Consider the following 17,871-nt stretch of genomic DNA (forward strand, 5'->3'; position numbering starts at 1 on the left):
GAGTCATATAACTTAAACTTATAAGTAGTTTATTCAGCAGAATTCCCTTGCATTTTGAATTGCCTTAATGTCCCATAATTTGCATGTCAAAGCAACATGAAAGAAAAACTCCAAAAAATCAAATTACCCTCGCAATGTTTGAAAAGCGCAAACCATATCATCTCTTTTAGTTCACATCGCTAATTGTGATGCAAATAGATCTTTGCCACAAAAGTCCCCCAACCGTTCGTTACTAGACTCTACGCAAATGGTATCGAGTCCTTTCCGATTCATCTGCGAGTAAGAGATTCAGGTACGGCTCATTTGCTTCGTCCACCGTGTCACGCCGTATGACTAAGTTTCCGAATGTTTGTGATTTTCCCTTTTCTAATTCTTCCAGGGCAGGACCGATTCCCCGGATGTATACTCGAAACTTTGTCCATAAGTTCATTTATGGCGAAACGGTCGTTCGTTCCACCCAGTTTCCCAGATAGAATACAAAGTTTGGCACTACTTTGGTGTTCTGTTGGTGGGGTGCATAGCATTTCGGACCGGATTTTTCTTCTTCTGGGTGGGATAGCGGATTCTTTTCTCGCATTCCGTCACGGCACAGTGTGTGTGTGTTGGTATCGATTGTCGTGTTTGTTCGGTGAATCGAAGTGACTGGTGGTTTCGGTAGACATAGAGCAAGATATCGCTCCTCAATAATACATTTGATTTGCTCGAAACTCTCCAAGTTTGACGTCCGTCCGGTGTACGGTTGTGGGTGTGTGGCTGCGTGCGGTTTCTCATAAGTGAGCAAAGCCCAATTTTCTTCCCCAACAAGTTGCTCACGTGCAGGGAAGAGCGAGGGCGCAAAAAGTTTCTTCGTTCATCTTGCCATCAAACGAACTTTTCCCATATTCCGCCATCAAAAGCGATGCAATGTTTGTGGTAGAATGAAACTGCAGCGCACAATGAAAGAAGCCGTGCACGTTTGGCTCGTGAGCTATCGCCCCTAAAAGAAGTAGTAAACAATTTCTATTCAAATGAGAAACCATAAAACAAGGTTAAAGAATTCGCGTTCGAGCAAAACTGCAGCATTAAACAGAAAGAAAGTCGATAACGCAACAAACAATTGGCGCAAAAAAAGGGCTTCGATATCCTACGTGCCATATTGCAAAACAATCCTCGTGCGCGTACAACTTGGTGATTGTAATAGGAGATTTGTTGCGAGATAAAAGCTCACAAAGGAAAAAAGGGGGGGAAAAAGTGGCACAAAAATGAATATCCGTACGGTGCGATTATTACTTCCTGTCTTTTTTAATAGTCAACCGTTCAAGTGAAGCAGGATTGTGCTCCATAGCGCCCCACGGAAAAACCAACAATCGTTCTTCCGTTGCATCGTAGGAGGGCCGTGCACCATGTCGAGGTATTGTGTGTTTAAAGTTTCACATTTCTGTTTCTGTTGCTGCACTGTGGTGGGGTTCACCTTTGTTCATGTTTGGCTTTCCAAAGCCGCGAAAGCTCTCGTAATGAATATAGCTTTTTCGCGCGGCAAACGCAGTGAACGCTCCAGACCGCAACCGAACCCGAACAAAACAGAGCCACACGAAGGACCTGCCTGCAGCGATTGTGCAAAAGCGTTGTCCTACGATTGGATTGAGTTTCGGTCCGGTGAATAGAGTGCTAAAAATAAACATGGGGCTAGCAAAAAAAAAGGAAAGTTTGAACCATCCGGCACTACCCCGTCCGGACAAAAAGGGGAGGCACGATGCATTTGCATCCCTGTCGTATCTGCATCGTGATTGCAGCCTGTTTTAGGACTGCAGTGACTAGTAGTAGGATGCCAGTGGCGATGGTGGTGTGGTGTTGGTTGTAAAAGTATCGTTTTTCATTTTAAACGTCCCCGTCACTTGCTGGGCTCATGGATAGTGTGAGAAGCTGTGGATAAAATACTGCTGGTAGTAGTTTTATATCATACATTTTGAACCCTTGTATTACACCTCATTGAAAGCATCTGAATGTATTTTGCAACATTAAAATATTGTAAAAATAGTACAATAATACCAAATATTAGGATTTGTGACATAAAAACGCCTGAAGTTATGCAATCCGTAAAGCATCACTAAATTTGTACTGCTCTGTTGCTTGATTTTTACAAGACTACGTCAACGATGAAGTCAAACTAGCATACATAATTTTCGACAGCTTTGAGCAAAGAATTTTTGTGAATTTCCACTTCAATCCCGCAGTGAACGTTCTTTCTGATGTTATAATAAAATCCCCTAGCCCGATTCATTCCACTTTATGCTGTTCTGCATTCGGTGCCCGATAGCTTCAGGTCATTTGTAGGCCACCAGCGCGGGTTTTTCATACACGTCAAGAAGAAAGCCATAAACCCCATAAACAATATGCGGTGGAAGTGGAAATCCATCCTTTTTCATATGACGCGAAAGTTTCGTTTACATTCTTCTTGTTGTGTGTGTGTACCGCGGTGCCGCGAACGGTTTTCCCATCAGTAGCAACGAAAGCATGCTGGGGAAAACAATAAGACTTGTTGTTCGAGTGTGGGAAACACTGCAAGCACCCGCCGACAAGTGTGTGCACGTGAGAGATTGTGTTTCATGAGAAAAGTATTTACACCACCATCGGCGCAGAAACGGAGGGGTTGATGGCTCTCGATACACATTGTCTGCCTGCTAGCTTTGGCTTTGATAGGTCTGTGCAGGCGATGAAAACAGAGCACAGGAATGGGATGACTTTTTCACTCCATTCTGAAAATTAAGGACCATCCGTTTCACTTTATGAACGATGGCCGCGAGTTTTGTGTAATATCTCTACACTTTTTCGGCATAAAAACCCTACAGAAACCATAGATAGCATAGAGGGAAAGCATTCGGTTCGGTGCAGGTTTTGTGTTTTGTTTCGCCCTAGTTTTCTGCCAACAACTTGCCTAGATCCTAGAGCAGTTGGAATAAAAAAATACCCAAAAAAATGAAAATATTAAAATGAGCACTCACGATATGATGCGGATCCGATGGTACGGTTTTGGGTGAGAATTATTTTTTAAGGTTATTTTTTCCACGTCGTTATTCATCTCCTCATAGTGTACGGTAAACAATTGCGATGGCTTGCCAGCAGTAAGTTATTTTTGGAAAGAAAGAAAAAAAAGTAATATTTCTACTGCAGAAGCATTGAAAATTCCTCCCAGCAAAAAGCCAATCTGTGACTTTTTACGTGCATCGTTCAGTATAGTTTCTGCTGCTCGGTTGGTTGACTCTGTTTTTGAAAAGTGTCTAAAGCTTTGCGGTTTAGCTTCAAGTCTCCATTTCCGTGGTTACAAAGCGCAGGTGTTGGAAGCTCGGTTGAGTTTCATACCTGAACAGATCATCTACAAAAGAAGAAACCAGGCAACAGAAGTGCAAAACAAGCTCAGGGATGTGTTTTTGTTTCCTGTGTGTATCCGTTTTAAGGGGGAGTAAAATAAACCGCAAATAAGTTAGGAGCATGAACGTTTCGATTACTGCAACGGAGATCGGGATGGTGTTGGAGTGGATGGCTCCATCTGCATCTGTAGCGTTGTTGTTGTTGCAGTGAGGGGGTTTTTACAAAGCCACGAAATAAAAGATTAGTAAGCAATGGAAAATGCTTGTTGCGGTTAGCAACGTGGTAACAATGTCCCCCTGTGTGCCAGAAAAAGCAGGTGAAAATGCTTGATACCTGGAATTGAAAAATAGAGAGAGCGGTTTTGTTGCTAGAGGGCTCCAAGTATAGCTTGTAGCAGCAGAAAGTTTACAAGGTTCTTGGGTGGAATGGTGCAGTACAAGTGGTTTGTCAACGACACCTAACCTTTTGTTGAAACTAAGATGACGCAGAGTGCAATAATCGGTTGGTAGTATGTTGCAGAGCTATGTAAAACATTAACATTGTCACGTGATGAACTAGAGGTAAATAAGTTGTTTCTGAAAAGTGTTTAAACTTAAATTTTGTTGGATTACTTGTAAAAGGATTTAAATGGAATGTTTACATCTCTTATTTTGATATGGGAAGGATTTCATTAGACATTATTCCTCAAACTTTTTTGTTAGTGAGTCACATCGCTAAGAAACATTGCTACCAAAAGATAGGATACTAGAAACTAATATTGACGAGTTACAGAAACAAAAAAAAATTGTAAACATCCCTTATTGATGCGTCGTAAAATATTCAGCATTATAGCACGATTGCGATCCCCCGGCAACTCAGTCCAATCTGCCGGTATCCTGTTTGTGTTTGGCACGATTTGTTGTTTGGCAAAACATAAACGCCTGCCCCGATTGCTGCGGAGGTTGTTTGCACCCAAGAAGGCTGAGCGCGTGGGACGAATGGCGGTGATTCATAAAATGCCAACCTCAGCACTCCCTTCCGGCTCCGATGCCGCACCGTTTCTGCATTTGATTTCAATTTAATCAATTTTATTGCAAACAAAATGGAACCCGACCCGAGCCCCAGTCTCGGTCACACGCGGCGTTGGCCGGAAATGGAAGCTTTGAACGCGGTCAGACATCGGAAATCAATCTATGCAACATAATGCCAAGAATGGTTAATGTTAAACGATGCCAAAGTGGTCCTCGGCCCAGCTGTCGTCCTCCGTCTGGCGAGAGACGAACCCTTCTCGTAGGAGGAGAAGCAAGTTCCTCCGGCAAGTCGGCGGGCGTGGTGTGTACCCGGTGATAAATGAATTAATGTCAAACGTCTATCAGCTATCGAATTGTGGTTTATGAGATGCCGTCGTCGTCGTCGTCGTCGTGGTTTACCCTTATTTTGGTTGTTGTCGTCAGTGGCCCAACTTCTCGCCAGAGGAGCTGTCCAAAGCGCAAGAACTGTTCTTTGGAGAAGTTTGTCTTGGAGATGGTACCATTTTCGTCCCAACAAAAGAACATTTTTTCTGGTTCTTTACTGTGCCTGGTGCTGGTCGCTTCCGCTGCACATCGGACACGGGTGATCCTTTCCTGATTCAATCAGCTCCGGCCTTCTTTGTCGTCTGAGTGACAGCAGTACGGCGACAGCGATGCAGGGCAGTCAATCGATATTTAGACATGGGTAAGTGTAGCTTCGGGTATTTGGTTAGTATCTTTTGAAGATATCTCCCAACGGGAAGTTACACTAAACATTTGATACTTTTATTCGTTTTGCTGGCCTTTGTTGACCGTTTCAAAAGCAAAAACAAACTCCAAACATAGAATAACTTGTACGCTACCTTCCAATGGATGGATCAGGAAACGTTTGAGTGATTTTTAAGGACAGTTGGAAGCTCCAATGCTGTGGCTATTTCTATCTTTCGCGTCATCCATTTCGGCAGGGAAGTAAGTTTGTTTACAGTTTCATCTTCCTTAATATATTATGGTGACTAGCCAGCAGACCAGCCACTATGTTATGCTTTCCGCCCAGAACCGTATTGTCGCTCCCGGTGATGGCCTGTGCTGTCATGTTGATGGTGATGAAATACTCTGACTAACCAGTTTCTTGCGTACCAGTCACTACCCACACTGGTACAACGATTAGCTCCACCAGCTAAACTAGAGCGGGCTGGTGGTTTGCAGCACGGGAAAGAATAACAAAATAACTTTGAGCACAGGATATTGGATAGGGCCCAAGCGGGATGCAATGATGAGAATGAGAAGAAGAAAGAGCGGGAGAAATTGAAGCGGTCGGATATCCTGGACGAGGATGACGTCGACTGACGAGAAAGTCCCGGAATTGCCCAGGGAAGTTTTTTTCGCTTCCAAAAATATAACAACGAAGAAGAGTTTCGGAGCGTTACGCTGCCAGTATATTGATTGGCTGAAGTGGTAAGTTTGACCGATGCATTATCAATCATTGTTACTGTCGGGAAGAAAATGGCTTGTTGGGAAGGCTCCAGACGCAGTTACGGTGCCGATTGTTAGCGTCAAGGAAGATGTGGTGTAATGGCAAGAGAGAGATATTGATCTGATGCTTTAGTTTACTCCTGCATCTTGCCTAGTTTACCTCAGAGCTATCGGTTAGTACGTTGATGCATTACAAAACATGCTCCCAGAGTTAAATTCCTGGAAAATAGGTGTTGTGTTATTCCATTACATTGCATAAATACGATGTTCCTCTAGTTGATTAAAACGCTGCTCTTGTATCAACAGCTACTGTTTCATTTAAAAGTTATTGTTAACACAAACATATGCTGTTCGATGTACGTCCTTTTCAAGTACCATCAATCCAACTGGAACAACATTTACAGTATGTTTCTAGGAAATTTTGAGCCTTTCCGAGTACGGTTGTTTTTCCATCGCTAGCTCATATTAGATTGTAGATGATCAAAGTGGCAACTGCTGCTGGAAATGCACCTCCATGCCTTCTCGGTAGTGATTTGATGCCGGTTTGCTACCAGCTCGTCACGTTTGATCTGGTTGGTTTTGCAAATCAAATTTAATAAAAAGCGCTACACAATGCTACTCTGTTGGGTTGCATAACTGTTGCGTGTTGCTGTGGGGTGTTCGCTGGAATATGTTGATATGTACAAAAAAGGAGCAAACCCGCAACAACCATGCATCCATAATCATGCTTCCTGCACGCGCGATGGAAGGAAGTAGATATGCGGGCTACGAGATTTCCGTGGAAAGGGTTTAGGTTTTCCACACAGTAAAGCAGACTTGCAAGAGGAGCGCACGAGCACGGCACATTGAAATTCACATGCTTATCAAAAATACAATGAAAAATTCATTTTAAACGATTTTTACACCATGCTTTCTCCATGCTTCCGGTTGGCGGGGTGGGTTTGGATGTTTTTTTTCCTCCCCGGAAAGGGTTACCAAACCATCACAAGTGCTTATCGTCACATGAAACATGAGTGGAGCGGAACCAACCAAAATGCTGATTGTTTTTGCGTGTTCACTTTTACCAGAAAGGCATGTGTTGGGTAGTGTGTGTTTGGTTGGAGTAGGAGTACTTTTCGATCGTTTATCGTTACGAGCAGCAAACACGACACGAAATTGGCTGCAATAGATGAGATTTTTCCTATTGTACGACGAATGGTTGCTTTTACCTCCTACCGGTCTCTCTGCTTCTAATCGTGCATGAAGTTTAGTATATTTTGTTTCCAATTTCGGTGCCGGTTGTAGTTGCGTCGTTAACTGTTATGTTCACCAGCTCGTGGGCTTGCCTCGCGACCATGGGAGGCTTCAATCGTTTGGCCCTAGTCGACGGTCAATCTAGGGGAAAATCTCTTTCCAGCATCATTTACTCGCTTTGATGCTCGCAACCATTCCTCGATATGGTGGAGGAATGGTTAGGGGAAATTGAAGCTATTGCTTGCGCGCTGCACATACGAAAACATCAGCCACTCCATTTAGCAAATTGATAGTGCAGTGGGTTTTGTGCAAAACCTCCGGTAGTAATGGCACGGGTCGTTCGGATCTGCTGCTGGCAGGCAGAATCAAAAAGAGGGCCAGCTTTTCGTTGACCGTTTCGGAATTGTGTCTCTGGTTGCTGGGAGTAAGTCAATATTCGCAACAACCGAAGACAGCCAAATCAGCAGATTAGTGACTAGACTATCCTTCTCGGCAGCTTGGTCTGTTTTCATCCATCGAGTAATTAAATGACTCAATTATCTCTGCTAGTGGGAGCGGTGGGAATAAGGATATAGGGACACTTCTAACTCACACCCCCAAAAAAAAGAGCAAAGAATGTCCGAATCTCGAATGACGTCGTTACGAATTGCTTCACAGAGAACAGTCGATGAATGGGATGGTAGTGTGAAAATTCCTCTCGAAAGGATCCTCCTCTTCGGCAAATGGTTGCAGCAAAAAAAAAGCGAGTGTCGCTAGTGAAAGAAACACGATGGGCTGAATATGTGCGTTGTGTGTGTGTTGCCTGTGGTTTTGACTAAGCACCCAGGCGTTTTTTCTTCTTCCTCACCGTATGTGTATGTGATACTTTCCTGCCGGTTAAGAACTTGATCCAGCGTGGAAAGGCCAAACAGGAAGCCGCCGTGGAGTGGAGGAACTCCCGGGGAACACTTGTCCTAATGGGCCATATATTTTCAATTTTGTCCGCCCTGTCCTGATAACAAATGGCTCTAGCTTCGGCCGGGAGATGGAGTGCTAACGGGAGCGTTTTTTCCTCCCCCTGGTGAACGGAGGAAGTGGTCGGATATGAGCAAAATGCCAACGTCGGAATATGGGGTAGAAAAGCAAGAATAGATGGAAAGGGGGAAGCCTCCCGTATAAGGCTATTTTTATCCTTCCCATAAGCATGTGTGTGCTTGCTCGGTTATGGTTCCGTTCCGTTTCATTGTCGTCATCGTAAATTCTTTCGTCTGACCGGTCCAAAACGGTCACTACTGGCATGACTTTTGACTGTGCCTGGGCGCCTGGCTACTAACGGGGAAACAGTACAAAGAACACGCCGAGAACAACAAACGACGGGGAAGATTTCTTTTAGAGGTTTTGTCCCTCTCGTTATCGTGCAACGGGGGTTCATGCTTTGGCCAAGGTTCTCGCATGTGTTCATTGTTCATCTCCCATGGGTAGTGCCTGAGGTCGACGACGCGCGTGGCTGTGTGTGAGAGAGAGCGTTAGTATGGCTGTGTTTTACTATCACCGTCGTATTGTTCTTTCTGCGGTCAGCAGTCGCTCTAGGATCCTGTTCGAAGGACTAAAAGAAAGCAGTGATAGCCTATTTTCCCTTGGCTTTGAGTTCTTCTTAGCTGTAAAGTCAGTTTTTTATACTTACTAGAAAATAGTGTCCATGTAGCTCATGTCACTGGAGGATATGAGGCTTCAGCTATCTAGCAAAGAACAAAATGACCAAGAAAGAAACCATGCCACTTTAGTGTCTGGAAGTGACTGTGGTTGACCGGGGGTTTTTTTTGTGAGTGTCTTTTTCACTTTTACAAAAAAGGCTCATCTTCATTCGCTATGGCTGTGGAACTAACGAAGGAGCATCCATGAAATGATGATCTCACCCAAGTCTCTCCTTCTCTTCCCGCTGAAACACACACACACACAGAGCCAGATCTTATCGCGCAATTGTCCAGCCGCCTTTATCCAATCCGAAACACGTGTGCAGTGGTTTGTTCACTTCCGGGTTTTCTCACACCACCTCTTTCGCCGTAACTTCACAGCTTTTCCGGCTTTTCCAAACCATTTAGTGAGTGTGTCGGGGTGAGCAAGAGCGTATAAATCGTTTCCATCGTCGTTACTACTCCTACGGTGGTTGTGTGGGGGTGAGTAGCACACACCCTAGTTAAACGTCTGTGGCCGTGCGGCCATTGCCCAGCCATTAATGTTATCGTTTTTGCTAAATGTGTGATAACCGGTATTCGATTTATTGTGTCTGGGTAATGTTTACGATTGTGTGGCTATGGCATGTGTGGTCATGTGTGTGTGAGTGTGTGTGTGCAAGTTGTGCATGGTGTGGTACTACAGCTGCTGTAGCTGTCATGAGGCAAACGATACGGAGTGCAATCGTAGGTAATGAAAACAAATTGCTAGGAAATCGTACCACGACGCAATGTGCTGGTGTAAAAATGGCGGGATAGCGATGCGAGCAGATGGATGGCAGGAGCAGAGGTTTTGGCGTGGAAAAGTTATGGCAATGGTAAAGCCCTCCAGATGATCCAAACCGATTTCAATGTAAGTGATCGTCTAAAAAGCGTATAAATAATGCAGTGCCTGTAATGGGTGGGAGTGAATGAGTTATCGTGAGGCAATGGTGCCGTTATATGGTTGTGTGTGTTCGAGATTATATGATATGAGTTCACTTTGAAATCAATTTGGTTGCTCTAAACGAGAGGAAATTGGGAGTTTGATGGTAAAATGTAAATACAGGTTTATTGGACTACAACATTTTAAAGACTTGTGTCGTGCCGTGTTGAAAATGAAGCTACTGAATGAGAGCTTAGTAACGTATATCGACCTTAAAGTGTAGTAACAATAATGTTTTACAACATCATTGAGAATTTACGATTTAAAAGGTGTTTGTCATACAAAATACGTATCTAAAGTATCTTGCTTTAAACTTTAAAACATGCAACGTGTAGGAAATGAGAACAAAAAATAATCAAAATAATTAATCATATTTAGTAATCAAAATTGCCTCCTCCAAAGAAAATAAAAACGTTGTGCTCTCTTAATATCCCTTAGAATGATTTGCTGAACGTGGCATCCAAATGCTCACATCTCTTGTCCTACAACTCATCTTACAACTGTGTGCTTACAGCGCTGCTTAAAACCCATTCAAAATGAGGTAGCTTTTCACGCTTGAAAAAGCGCCACCTTTGTCAAGGATGCTTACCCAATAGATCCCGTGCTCTACCCGTTATCTCCGGGCGTAAGAAGATCTTGCCATGCCCCGTTTTCTGCTGCCTCTTATCTCGTCATTTCATAATTAAATTGATCTGCTTGAAAACTCGGCTCCATCTCGCCACGCTACCAAAACCCATGATGACCGCAGTACGCGTGCACAAGCATGCTTCAAAGTATTTTCACCTCAAAGTGAGGCAGATGTTCACGAGAAAGTGGAGCAGAAATTAGGGGGCCCTTCCTCAATTTTCTCTGCGCCCTCTCTTTCACATACACACGCGTTGGTAGCGTACACTACCTAATGCGATCTCAACACCGATCTTACCTTCGCTTTTGAAGCACATCCTATCTCACCCCAACCCATCCTCGAAGCTTGTGGACATGTTTGAAGTCCTGCAAATCTTGTAATTAACTCTGACACCGGGCTCTTGCTTGCGCGCTGCCGAGTGGTGGTTCAAGGAATTGCTTGGTTTACGTTCGGAATGGTTTTCCTGCTTTTTTGTTCGCCATGCGCCATTGAAAGATTGAAGGAACGGGACGGATTTTTTGCTTTTCACTGTCTTTCGAGCTATTTCCGGAACGGCAATGCAATGCACAGGTTTGGCTGGTTTCTCCTGGCCAAAGGAGATTGTGGGAGGGAGAGTTGTATTTTTCATTTACCTCTTGCTGTTTTCCGTCAATTTCGCTTGATTAATTTTACATCCTTGCCAGGCACCGAGAGAGTAGTCGAGAGTTTAATCTCTGCTATTGAAGAATCTCCTTGGCACACGGTAGTTCTAGTAGGGGAGGAGTGTTCTGCTTCAAATTTCTCTTTCACTTCATTCTTTTCTTTTCGTCAGGATAATGTTTGCACCGGGGAGCGTATCATGGTCGGTGGTTGGTTGCACTTTTCCGCCGTGAAGAGTGTTTCAAGCAAACCCACTCCTTGGAGGGGCTGAGTAGATGCAGGTGGTCGATTTCTTCCCGTTTTCTGCTTCTGCTGTCTCGTGAGCTTCTTTCAAACGGGTGACTGCTTCGACAGGGACTTTGTAGAAGTTGTTTTTCATCTTTACGATCATTTTCTTTTCTTCGCTTTTTTTTTGTTCGCCGTCAGATGCTGGTCTGGTCTGGGAAAATTGCTCACCGGGAGAAAGAAAAAAAAGGAACAAAACTGCAGCAAATAGTTGCACACGGAATCGGAGAATCCTTACAAATGAATCCAAACCGGAAGGATCGGTAGATTGGGGAGAAGGAGAGGACATTGAAGAAAGAGCCTGGTTTGGAATTTTTAGTTGTGATTGGTGTGCTCTAGAGGAGAAGTCCTTGTGCCATTCAGTGCTCGGAGGTAGACGAGAGTTGCTTTCTTGAAGAAGTTCGTGTTCTTCGGGTACGTAGTCGTGCCGTGCGGGCTCTGGACGTTGTGAATGAGGCAGACGAGTCTGATGAGATACTTAAGCTGGTCTGGGGGTAAATTAAAGAAAGCTAAACGGGACCCACGAAGGAGCAGAAAGCACCCCGACGGAACCTCCTTCACCGGTGGGAATACGAGCGAGAAATGAGATTTAATTCATTCCATTATACTGACTCGCGCGCGATATGGATACGGCCGAGCGGAGGTGTTTCTTATCCGGTATCGTACCATGCCACGGAATGCATTCGACTTTCCGACCCAAGGGTAGCACGAAGCAAGGGCAAAGGGATCACAAATTGGCGCTGCACATGCACAGAGCGCTGGCAAGATATGAGTCGGAGTCATCCCCTTATTTCGATGCTTAATTCCGTCGAACGAGCAAGCTCGACGTTGCTCAATTCGTTGGTTGGTTGGTGTGCTGAAATGCTAAGCTCGTTGGTAGTTTTTGTGCACACATTCTAGGGCAGGTGAACCTGAAAAAGGATGCACATTTAGTGCACAGTCACCCGGGTGGTGAAACCCGGGTGTTCACTGACACCCTGCAGCCGTTAGTTCGGGTTGGGTTATTAAGCGACGAACCCACCCGGTGTTAGGGGTGGATGGGGTTGCACCTTTTGTGTGTGTGTGTGCATGCAAGAAAAGGATCCCAACCCCCCCCCCTCCCCCTTCCGATGCGAATGCCACGATGAAGCGAGGTGTGGTGCGAGAACAAATTAGCGTTGGATTTTTCTATCCTCGAGTGGCATTTTTCTGGTGCTTATTATCCCTCGCCATACCAACGGCGGTGCGGTATTTCGACGATGCAAAGAGGATAATACTTGCAAGCACAAAAAAAAAAGAAAAAAAACGAAACAGTTTCAGTGTGTTTGTGCAGTGCATGTACAAAACTTTGTGACGGTGTGCAGTTTTCTTTTTCGTTTTTTTCTGTTTCTTGTTGTTGCTGCCTCAGAGTGCGCCGTAAATAGGATCAATTTATGAAAACATTTTTCCCGTTTGCTCCTTTTAATTATTACAACGCGGCAAGCAGCAGCAGGCAAACGGGGACACTGTTTGCGGACGAGCATGCAAAGTTGGGAACAGAAAAACTATGCGAAATAGAGAGACATTAGTAGCTGGTGCTGTGTAAAGATACTGGAAGGACGGGGGGAGCTTTTCTACAGCCCGTGCCCGATTAGCTGGCGTGATTTTGGAATCACCTGTGCAAATATAGTTGGCTCCTCTCGTACACAGGCGCGAACGGTGGAGTTTTCTAATCAGCGTTAATTGCAGAACCGATTTGAAACGTGGCTGTTGGTGTTTTTTTGTGCAAACGGTAATAAAGGTTATGTTTTATTGACACTACGTTCGTAATAATTGTACATGTTGTTGAGAGATTAAACAGTGATAATGCGAGTTTAATAGTTGGATTCGTTGAATGAAAATTGATTACGATAAAGTTAAATGATTAAAAATCTTCTTTAGATGTAGTTCATAGTTTCGTTCGTTTAACAGAGACTGAAAAAGTGTAGTATAAAAGACTCTTCAATTATTAAAAACATATTTATGTTTTATTTCATTATCATCCTTCTGTTTGAAAAGGTCTTTCCTGATCTGTAATTAATAGGAATTGATTATATTCCACTACATCTCACTTAACGTTTTCATATCAATTCTGTACCTTTCCAGACTTCACCGAGTAGCCAGTGATTCAATATCATCCAATCAACCAAGCAGATGTGAGTGTTTCACCTCCACGGCCGGGTGAAATACGAGGCTCGAAAAATAAATCCATGTATCTCGGACTGATTTCCAAATAAATTGTAATCCCGGATGATAGCATCGCACCGGTGTCCGGTACATGAGGGTAGCTAAGGAGAAACTCAAAACCGAACGCTAGATAACAAAGCGACTGCACTTGAAAAAGGCAAAAAAACACAACCGCCAAAACCACTGCAAAAAGCAAAGTACACGAGCACCATGGAATTTTTCATCGGTGAATTGGCGTTGGTTTACAGCTCGATTTGCCGTCCACATTTTGTGACCTCATGAAGCACAAGTGTGTGAGTGTGTGGTTGTGCAAAAAATAAAAACCACACCGGCCCAGAAATATATAGAGCTGGCTTAGAGGTGAAATCGAAGAGGGTGGTAAAAAAATATAAATCTTTAAAAAAGCCACCAGCGCACGAGAGCGAATAAATTACCGGGAAACGCGAAAGAAACCGTGGCGCGGCCGGACGGTGTGTCACGGACGGTGCAGTTGTTGCGGTTGCCGGTCCTGCCCTTTCTGCCGGCCCTGTTGTCGGTTCGCATGATAGAGAGCAATAAATTAATAGGAGATAAAAAGAGTGTATCCTGCAGAGGATTCAACGGGAAGCAGAGCTAGCCAGTAACACACACATACAAAAAAAGAAGGATCACAATCGAGTATCGAGCAAGGTGAATAGAGCCGTGTGCTGAACAGGCAAGGGCAAGCCCTGCTTCGAACAGATTTTCCGAGCATCGGTCAGTCGATGAGTGCGCTCCGGCTCTCGGCGGACAGGCGGGAAAGCGGCACAACCAACAAAGAACGCAAACACAAATAATCACAGAAAAACAGTTGATCCACTTTTTCCGTTGCCGTTGCAACGGAAAAGACAGAGTGAGAGAGAGAGAGTGAAAAATAAATTTAAACAAGATCGTACCCCGAACAGACTGGCAAACCCCGAACAAAAGGCCCATGGAGCCTGAGTGACCGGAGACCGGGCGGGCAGGAAGAACCGGGTCGGCACGTTTGAATAAAATGTATTGCTATAGAAAGGGCTAGTAAAAATGGATCTCCTGCAGCAGGAATAAAGTGTGCCCGACGAGCTCAAAACGTACCGCGTAACAGAGGGCAACAAAAAGGACACGATGGACATTTGGCTGGAGAAACTAGTCGATAGGTGGACCGGTTAAATTGTGACCACTCCAGGCCCCGGCCAAGCACTTGTTTCGCGGTCGGTTAGGATTGGATATCCTTGAACCTCGGCAACCTCGGTACGCTGGATCTGCTTGCGCTGAACGCAGCCAACTGAGCTCGCTCCGGAATTGTGAAATTGAAAGCGAAAACCAAACGACGTTAGGACGAAACGAAACAAAAAAGACATTCTCCGACCGGTGAAACAATAGTGAAAACCCACGTTCGGGATACACGAGCGCCACAACCGTTGCCGTTCGGACATGCAGGAAGTGGAATATTTTAACGACAACGCTACGACGAACAAGACCACCACCACCACCGGCAGTGCGGAGAGAATGGAGCGAAAGCATCCTCGCAAGTGCAGCTACGACCTGCTGGACCGGTCGGCGGCGCTGCCCGCGCAGCAGACGCCCCAGCACCGCGCCGCGTATAACAAATGCGATGAAAATGTAAATTACACCGCGGATCCACTGCTGCTCACTTCATCCGACGAGGACAGCAGCGGGTCGCCGACGGGCGAGATGAATAATTGCATCAAGTTCATGGAGAAACCGGCACTGGTAAGTGATTCTACTGGGCTTGGAGCATAACAGATGGACCTTCGCGGGGTTCATGCTTTTGAATCGCTGTGAGTGCGTTCCCTGGCCGTGCTAACTGAGCGAAAGATAAATTCATTTCTGCAGCTTGGATTGCTTTTGTCAGATTTGCGACGGCTGGAATGGGGCGAAATTGGCAACGGTGAGAAGCTGGGGAAAGGTCGGCCTGATGGGGATGTAACATGCGGCTTTTAATGTTGTTACATTTGTAACTCTTGATTTAAGCATTATTTATTGGTTTGATATAATGAGATCAAATGAACCTGTACCTTTGATTGACACAGATTTTTCGGGTCCTTTTTGAGTTTGTGTTTAGGTACAAGTATATTTACCAGTTAAATTAATGTTACATTGAAAATAGGATTTTAAACGCCTTAAAGTATGCAATTTGTCGAACAAAATAGCTCTTTTATGACTCTTTCCAACTTTTTAATCGTTTTGGGTCTACCCTCATGCAGCATTGAAGCTATTTAGATAAACACATCCTAATCTATCATCCTTAATTCTCAAACCTTATGTGCTGGTACAGAGTGTAATTAAATTACAGTAAAAACATTTTAACCCCTTTTAAGCGAAACGACCAGTACTACTTGTAAGTCCAAGCCTTAGTTCGTAATCCTCAAAACCAGCCCCGTCATTTGTCCTGGTCTCAATCATCGTCCCAGTCATCTGGTCACAGACGGGCACCAAACAACCAGCTCCATCGGGAGACAAATGATGGTAATTGATATTGTTTCGCAACCCCAAATCAAAACACACATGCGACCGGACGGTTTTGACAGACCGAACGCAAACAGCCACCAAAAACACCCTTTGGCAACGTTACAACCGCGTAGAGGTAGAACAAATCGCACGAGAGCACCACGCGCGATAAACCGTTCACCAGGATAGCGCGATAGCGCGCACGGCAGCCACTATTGGAGTTTGAAATGACTTCAGTATGTCCCAATGTCTAATACCCACGGGTGCGTTACATATCTACCTCTCTCTCCCTTCCTCTCTGCAGATCAAACGCTTCGCCCTCGGGTTTCTGCGTAGCACCGAGGAAAGTTTGCCGCTGATGTGCCATAAATCATCGCCCACCTCGCCGCAGAAGAAGCTGAACGACATCCTGTCCGAGGACATCTACACGCTGGACCAGATCGTGTCGAGCAAGTTCGGCGACTCGTGCAAGCAATCGTTCGCCGGTTCGACACGCTTGCTACCCGCCGGCGGTACGGCGGCGTCCGGTGCAGCGACGGCTAACACCACCACCCCGTCCACGACGGCGGTAGCCGATGGGGTGGAGTACGAGTTCAAGCGGAACCTGATCCGACAGACAAACAGTGCCAGCTCGAGCCCGAAGCGCTTCCCGACGCTCACGCCCCCGAAGCACGCCGACAGCCTGAACAGCGTGAGCCTGAACGGCGAGGACAGCGAGGACCTGGACCGGGCGTCCTGGTTTCAGGCCGGGCTGCCGCGTGAACTGTCGCTCGAGGTGCTGACCCAGCAGAGCCCCGGTGCGTTCCTGGTGCGGCGCAGCACCACCAAGCACGGCTGCTTCGCGCTGTCGCTGCGCGTCCCGCCCGGATCGGGCCCGAAGGTGGTGCACTATTTAATTATGAAAACCGAGCGTGGATATAAAATTAAGGTAATTTATTGCGCGCGTACCCCGCGTGTCTGTGGGAATTTTGGTATTTTGGATGATTGTGAGGGGTGAGGGTTTGGGAGGGGAGCGAGATTGTGTGTGGGAGTACAGGTGGTAATTTCGTATCATTACGCTGGCGAGCACCTGTTTCCGGCAGGATTGCTGCTGCCGGAAGCTTAATTTTGGTCATGGATGATGTTAGATTGTAGAGCCCGTTTTACTCACACCACCTCACACACACACACATGTGCAAAGGTGAAAGTGGAATTTAAATTACAAGCTCCCAGAGGACCTTTTAGGAGGAATGACTGCATGTGAAGCACGGTAGCGTCCCGAAACTGGACAGCACAACGGAGGGCGTTGTATGGGCGACATTGAAAAGCCAACTCTTAATAGCCATTACAGCCATTTCCACCAAATGCTTGTTAGCGAGAGAAATGTAGTAGTAACACCGAACTCAATTAAACACAATGATTGGCACAATTTGATCGTGCGCCACCGTCACGGTGCAACTAATCATGCCGGCAAGCTTAAACGAACCGGAAAACGATATGCGCTCGCGAGCATCAATATTAGCTGATTATAGCGTGTCCTTGCGCCTGGGATGGCGATTTTTCCCCGAACGCCGGAAAGGGGCCGGACCATTTTATTCAATTTGTAACCAATAATGCATCCCCAGGCATGCTGGAGTAGGATCGGCGACCTCGGCTTATTTACAACCAACCATCGCTCGCTAATCATATCCCATTGAAGCGGAGGGACAACTTCCGGACGTGCTCGGAAAGCTGAAACCGGTTAGTCAGCAGCGAGCATGCAAAAACATGTTTACGATCCACTGCGATGTGAACCAATTTTAAAATTTTCCACATGTGCCCGTGGGTGAGGGATTGGGCCCATAAATAGTCATAAATTTGCGATGGAATTGTGCAGCCACGCGTATAATAAATCATCCCCCAGTTAAGCCTCTATCGGGGTCGGGTTTTGGAGCCCACAAACTAAGCACTTTGAGGAGGGAATTTTAAACGGGCATAGTGATTTGAAAGCTATATTCGCACGGGTGTAGA

At 45.5% G+C, this 17,871-nt stretch overlaps 1 protein-coding gene across 2 annotated transcripts in view; it reads left to right on the plus strand.

Moving 5' to 3' along the window:
* LOC120902963 overlaps positions 1-17,871 on the plus strand; it is a 53,351-nt gene that overhangs the window by 33,715 nt on the left and 1,765 nt on the right. For both annotated transcript variants that reach the window (XM_040312075.1, XM_040312076.1), the window contains 2 exons: positions 13,333-15,144; positions 16,187-16,810. In XM_040312075.1, the coding sequence (XP_040168009.1) occupies positions 14,845-15,144; positions 16,187-16,810 (924 nt within the window). In that variant the 5' untranslated portion in view covers positions 13,333-14,844. The remainder of the gene's footprint in view (positions 1-13,332; positions 15,145-16,186; positions 16,811-17,871) is intronic.

This window comes from Anopheles arabiensis, chromosome 3 (genome assembly GCF_016920715.1).
Source record: "Anopheles arabiensis isolate DONGOLA chromosome 3, AaraD3, whole genome shotgun sequence".
Taxonomy (NCBI): Eukaryota; Metazoa; Arthropoda; class Insecta; order Diptera; family Culicidae; genus Anopheles; species Anopheles arabiensis.